Source organism: Camelina sativa, chromosome 5 (assembly GCF_000633955.1).
Source record: "Camelina sativa cultivar DH55 chromosome 5, Cs, whole genome shotgun sequence".
NCBI classification, from domain to species: domain Eukaryota; kingdom Viridiplantae; phylum Streptophyta; class Magnoliopsida; order Brassicales; family Brassicaceae; genus Camelina; species Camelina sativa.
The window spans coordinates 7,339,976-7,346,877 of NC_025689.1; the positions used below are offsets into that span (position 1 = coordinate 7,339,976).

The 6,902-nt window shown below is 51.2% G+C and overlaps 2 protein-coding genes across 2 annotated transcripts in view; one reads left to right on the forward strand and one right to left on the reverse strand.

Annotated features, from left to right (window-relative positions):
- LOC104788976 lies at positions 1,238 to 3,125 on the forward strand. The gene is made up of 2 exons (XM_010514732.1): positions 1,238 to 1,522; positions 1,599 to 3,125. The coding sequence occupies exons 1-2, from the start codon at positions 1,238 to 1,240 to the stop codon at positions 3,123 to 3,125; spliced, it is 1,812 nt and encodes a 603-aa protein (XP_010513034.1).
- LOC104788977 overlaps positions 6,842 to 6,902 on the reverse strand; it is a 2,269-nt gene continuing 2,208 nt past the window's right edge. Inside the window, exon 3 of the mRNA XM_010514733.1 lies at positions 6,842 to 6,853. Coding sequence (XP_010513035.1) covers positions 6,842 to 6,853 — 12 coding nt within the window. The remainder of the gene's footprint in view (positions 6,854 to 6,902) is intronic.

Below are 6,902 nucleotides of genomic sequence, written 5' to 3' on the forward strand. Positions count from 1 at the left end.
GTCGCGTTGTAGCCCGTCTTTTGTGTTCCGACACCAATATAATAGAAGAGAACTTCGACCCTCTTTGACCGAACTAAACATATTAATTGTGACCAAAAGGGACATCAACAATTTGGCGCGCCAGGTAGGGGGAGCCAAGTCAAAGTTTTCTAAAAAAATTGAAGAACGGACCTACACCGACTGGATAGGATGACAATAATTGACAAGGAAAGAAGCAAAGAAACAAGCTCGTCGGGGGGAACAATCACCCCGGCGACGGATCAAACGGAGCAGATAGTCCTTCCCACGCCAGACGCTCCAAGAAAAGTTGTGACGGTAGAAAGTCCAGAAACGTTCGTCATAGCTACAAATTTGACGACCCCAGCGACCACAGAGGCACCACAGGCACCGACACAACTCTCTCTGCTCAACAACCAGCCCGTCTCTAGCATAGACGAGCTGTTCCGAGGAATCCTAACGCGCCTCGACCAGCAGGAAGAGCGAACAAACAACCGTTTGGATGCGCTCACTGCGGCGCAGCTCAATTCGCAAGATGAAATCAATCATCTCCACAACGCTCGGCTCACCCCAAGGAACTTCACCTCAGCAAGGACAACGCCAGGGCCGTATGTGCAGACCGGCGGATTAGAGCGTAATCCCGTCCAGCGCCTTGCCGAGCAGGGTACCGAAGTGGCAGATCGAACGAAGGATGCCGAGCTAATAGCAATGAAACAACAAATGAAAGAAATGGCCGCAATGATCCAGAAAGCGACGGATAAGGCACCCGAAGTCGGACTCATGCTCGAGGCAACACAGCGAACTCCATTCTCCCGACGACTCGCTACAACAGCGGTCAAACGAGCGGTCAAGCCAAGGTTGGGCCATTACGATGGAACGGTCGACCCACGANACAAGCTCGTCGGGGGGAACAATCACCCCGGCGACGGATCAAACGGAGCAGATAGTCCTTCCCACGCCAGACGCTCCAAGAAAAGTTGTGACGGTAGAAAGTCCAGAAACGTTCGTCATAGCTACAAATTTGACGACCCCAGCGACCACAGAGGCACCACAGGCACCGACACAACTCTCTCTGCTCAACAACCAGCCCGTCTCTAGCATAGACGAGCTGTTCCGAGGAATCCTAACGCGCCTCGACCAGCAGGAAGAGCGAACAAACAACCGTTTGGATTCGCTCACTGCGGCGCAGCTCAATTCGCAAGATGAAATCAATCATCTCCACAACGCTCGGCTCAATTCAATGAACTTCACCTCAGCAAGGACAACGCCTGGGCCGTATGTGCAGACCGGCGGATTAGAGCGTAATCCCGTCCAGCGCCTTGCCGAGCAGGGTACCGAAGTGGCAGATCGAACGAAGGATGCCGAGCTAATAGCAATGAAACAACAAATGAAAGAAATGGCCGCAATGATCCAGAAAGCGACGGATAAGGCACCCGAAGTCGGACTCATGCTCGAGGCAACACAGCGAACTCCATTCTCCCGACGNGCTCGCTACAACATCGGTCAAACGAGCGGTCAAGCCAAGGTTGGGCCATTACGATGGAACGGTCGACCCACGAGACTTCTTGCTCACCTTTGGTGTGGCCCTCGGCCCATTGCAGTTCAGCCCGGCAGAATACGACGCAGGAGCTTGTCAAGTTTTCGCCGAACATTTGACGGGAACCGCCTTGAGTTGGTTCTCGAGGCTACCACCAGGATCAATCGACAGCATCAGGGAGCTGATAACTGAGTTTCTGAAGCAGTTCTCTGTTTTAATTGAGGACAAGAATTCCCACGCCGACTTATATGCCTTAACCCAGCACAAGGGGGAATCGCTTCGGTCCTTTATTGGACGATTCAAGGAGATTTATGTCAACATCTCAATCCCCGATGCGGCCGCAATCGTTGCGCTCCGAAACGCACTATGGTATGAATCTCGATTCAAGGAGGAATTATCTTTGACACATGTCGAGACCGTGGCCGAGGCATTACTCCGAGCTGCAAAGCACATTGGGCTCGAAGAAGAGAAAGCTATCAACGCCAAGAAGTATTCCTCGGAGGCAAGTGCAATAACCAGACAGCCTATAGCCGCAGCTCCAAAAGTCGATTATGTCGAGCCACGGCAGCACTTCACCAAGAACCAAGATCGAACTCGCCGAACCTTTGCGATCGGCGAAAATAAGTATATCCGGAAAGGAGCTGAAAGTAGCGCGACCTCGTATTGCGACTACCATCAGAGTAATACCCACTCGACAGACGAATGTCATTACCTCCAGAGGATTCTGATGGAACGATACAAGAAAGGCGCAATAGTCGTCGAGCCGGACAGAAGCAAGACAGTCCGACCTGGACGACATGATGCCAAGCGCGCTGAAAATATCGCTCGAAAGTTCGTCAAAGATTCAAAGATATTAGCCGACCAAAGTGAAGACGAGATGGAAATTCCAAACCTACTAGCTGAACGACGAGAAGACAGCGGTCACGAAAAACGACCGCATACAGACCGCAAGCCTGATCAACGTCCCCCGACTATAAGACGAATCAACATGATAATGGGTGGACTAGCCGGATGCAACGATTCGGTCAGAGCAATCAGAGATTATACTAAGAAAGCCGAAATGACGAAGTCTTGGCCGTCGCGGTTCGAGGCTGAAAGTATGCCAATCACCTTTGACGGAAAAGACCTGGAAGGTTTGGATTTACCGCACAACGACCCGTTGGTCGTCGAGCTCTTGATCGGTGAAAGCGAGGTGACGAGAATATTGATCGACACTGGAAGCTCGGTCAACGTCATCTTCAGAGACGTCTTGGCAAAAATGGAAATCGGCGAGCGGGACATTATGCCAGAGTGTCACTCTTTGACGGGTTTCGACGGGGATCACCTTATGTCCGTCGGCACAATTACTTTGCCGATCTTCGTTGCGGGGATAGCCAGGTATTTCCGTTTCGCGGTTATCGACAAGCCGACAATCTACAACGTCATCCTCGGCACCCCGTGGATCCACAAGATGAAAGCCGTCCCATCAACGTACCATCAGTGCGTTAAATTCCCAACTTCAAAAGGGGTGTACACGTTGCGCGGCAACCAGCAAACCGCACGAGCCTGTTTTCTGATCGAGCATAAGCTTCGCACCGGAAAGAAATTATAGCAATCAAAGCAGCGAGTCGGCGACAACAGTACGTCGCCGACAGACGGAAAGCCGACTGCCGTCCAACAAGGCGTTGCCGCGGTCGAGGAGGTGAGCTTAGACGAGAACGACAAGAAACGATGCGTGAATATCGGCACAGAAATAACGTCCGCCATGCGAGACGAGTTAATACTTTTCCTCAAAACCAACATCTCAACGTTCGCATGGAGCGTGACTGATATGAAAGGAATCGACCCAAGCGTCACGACCCACGAGCTCAATGCCGACCCAACGCATAAGCCGGTCAAACAGAAACGGCGCAAGTTAGGCCCTGAACGGTCGCAAGCAGTAAACGATGAAGTCGACAAACTCCTCGGTGCCGGGTCAATCGTGGAAGTAAAATATCCAGAGTGGCTAGCCAATCCGGTAGTCGTCAAAAAGAAGAATGGAAAGTGGCGAGTTTGCGTTGATTTTACCGATCTTAACAAGGCCTGCCCAAAGGATAGTTTCCCATTGCCAAGAATCGATCAGCTCGTCGAAGCAACTGCGGGCAACGAGCTGTTAACCTTTATGGATGCATTCTCCGGTTACAACCAGATTCTGATGCACAAGGACGACCAGGAAAAAACATCATTCATCACGGACAGAGGGACGTACTGCTACAAGGTCATGCCTTTTGGTCTGAAAAATGCGGGAGCGACGTATCAACGGCTAGTCAACAAGATGTTTGCCGAGCAGCTCGGCCGGACTATGGAAGTCTATATTGATGATATGCTCGTCAAATCACAGCACGCCAAGGATCATATAACTCACCTGCGACAATGCTTCGACACCCTCAACAAGTATGGGATGAAGCTAAACCCGGCCAAATGCACATTTGCAGTGAAATCCGGCGAATTCCTTGGGTACCTGGTAACCAGACGAGGCATCGAGGCGAACCCGAAGCAAATTAAGGCGATCATCGATCTACCACAACCAAAGAACGCCAGAGAAGTACAGCGATTAACTGGACGAATCGCTGCTCTAAACCGTTTTATATCCAGATCGACCGACAAGTGTCTACCATTTTACCAGCTTCTCAAAACAAAGGGCAAGTTCGAGTGGACCGACGCCTGTCACAGCGCGTTCAACGAGCTAAAAAATTATTTATCGACCCCACCAATCTTAGCAAAGCCGGAGCTCGGCGAAATCTTATTTCTCTATATCGCGGTCTCGGAGTCGGCCGTCAGTGGTGTACTCGTTAAAGACGACCGAGGAGAGCAACGACCCATCTTTTATATAAGCAAATCACTTGACGACGCGGAAACTCGCTACCCAACAGTTGAAAAGGTCGCCCTGGCAGTAGTCACGTCGGCAAGAAAGCTCCGACCGTATTTCCAGTCACATACTGTCGCTGTCCTGTCCAACCAACCTTTACGATCTATATTGCACAGCCCGAACCAATCGGGTCGACTAACGAAGTGGGCGATTGAACTTAGTGAGTACGACATCGAGTATCGAACTCGGCCGGCTGCAAAGTCCCAAGTACTCGCCGATTTCTTGATTGAGCTGCCGTTTGGGGAGGCCGAACCAACACCTGTCGACCCGTCAGATGACCGATGGACCTTGCATGTGGACGGAGCGTCCTCTCATCTTGGATCGGGCATAGGGATTCGACTAACTTCGCCGACCGGAGAAATTTTGGAGCAGTCCTTCCGCCTTCGATTCCAAGCAACCAACAACGTCGCCGAGTACGAAGCACTCATCGCCGGTCTTAAGCTCGCTAACGGAATGCAGATTAAGCGGATACGGGCTTTTTGCGATTCCCAGCTTGTCGCCAACCAGTTCAGCGGCGAGTACGACACCAAGAGCGAACCTATGGCCGCCTACCTTAGTGTCGTTAAGATTTTGTCAAAGCGCTTTGACGAATTCGAACTCGTCAAAATTCCCAGAGGAGACAATGCTCCGGCCGACGCTTTGGCAGCACTCGCCTCAACATCGGATCCCGATCTTCGGCGAATCATCCCGGTAGAAAGCATAGATACGCCGAGCATAAGTGAAAATTACGCCGAGACGTGCCTCGCACTCCACCAACCCAATGAAATAAGGACGACTTATCGAACGATGAGGTCAGGCCGAGGGTGCGAACCCGCATCTGGCAGCGACGCGACGGATTGGCGGGTCGAAATCCGAGCATACCTAGCCGACGGTGACGTGCCAACAGATAAATGGGCTAGACGAAGATTAAAAGCCAAGGCCGCCCACTACACTTTGATGAAAGACCATTTGCTCCGGTGGACGGCGGCAGGAGCCTTGTTGCTTTGCATACACGGCGACGACACCGAGCGTGTCATGATGGAAATGCACGAGGGAGCTGGAGGAAATCACTCAGGTGGCCGAGCCCTAGCACTACGAATCAGGAAGCATGGCCATTACTGGCCTACGATGATATCTGATTGTGAAAAGTTCGTCGCCAAGTGTGAAAAATGCCAGCGACACGCCCCCATTATTCATCAGCCGACCGAACTGCTACGAGCTGGAGTAGCCCCTTACCCTTTCATGCGCTGGGCAATGGACATCATCGGCCCATTACCAACTTCCAGACAAAAGCGATATATACTCGTCCTAACCGATTATTTCACTAAATGGGTCGAGGCCGAATCCTACGCAAATATCAAAGCAAGGGACGTCCAACTCTTCGTCTGGAAATACGTAATCTGTCGCCACGGCCTCCCATACGAGATAATCACCGACAACGGCTCACAGTTCATCTCCCTGCAGTTCGAAAATTTTTGTGCAAGATGGCGAATCAAACTAAGCAAGTCGACGCCGAGGTATCCACAAGGGAACGGCCAGGCAGAAGCTACCAACAAAACCATACTCGATGGTCTTAAGAAAAGACTAGACGCCAAGAAGGGTGCTTGGGCCGACGAGCTTGATGGAGTACTTTGGTCCTACCGGACGACCCCAAGGACGTCCACTAACCAAACCCCATTCTCCCTAGCTTACGGAATGGAAGCAATGGCACCGGCAGAGGTCGGCAGTTCGAGCCTCCGGCGGACAATGCTCGTTCAGAACACCGCGCTCAACAGTCAGATGCTCTTGGATAGGCTCGACGAGTTGGAAGAAGAACGAGACAAAGCACTCCTACGAATCCAGAACTATCAGCTAGCCGCAGCCAAGTACTATAACAAAAAGGTCCATAATCGGCATTTTGACGCAGGCGATCTCGTGCTTCGCAAGGTCTTTGAGAATACCGCCGAACCGGATGCCGGGAAAATGGGAGCTAATTGGGAAGGTCCATATATAGTGTCTAAGGTCGTCCATCCCGGCGTGTACGAACTCTTAACCATGGGCGGCAAACCAGTGCCGAGGTCTTGGAATTCAATGCATCTCAAGCGTTACTACTACTGAAAATCACCAAGCGAGCTCGGCTATGTGTAGCTCGTCCTTTCTATAAGTGAGTAAGCATGTAAATGTGAACTACGATCGGCTTGATCCCTCCTGATCGGGGGGTACGTAGGCAGTCCCATTCTACGGGACCCAGCCGCCAGTAATATAAAATTTCTTTTTCAAAAAATATATCTCGACATTTGCGAATCATTTTAGTTATTACCCTGGCCCGGTAATGACCCGACGTTCCGACGTATTATTCTAAGCCGAGTCGCACTCGCACAAAAAGGGTAAGCCGACTATTAACGGTCGCCCCCGGTTATTTTAAGCCGAGTCTAACTCGCACTAAAAGGGTAAGCCGACCATCACGAGTCGCACTTTTTCAAAGAAAAAAGAAGAGTGAAAGTAGAATTCTCGAAAGTAACA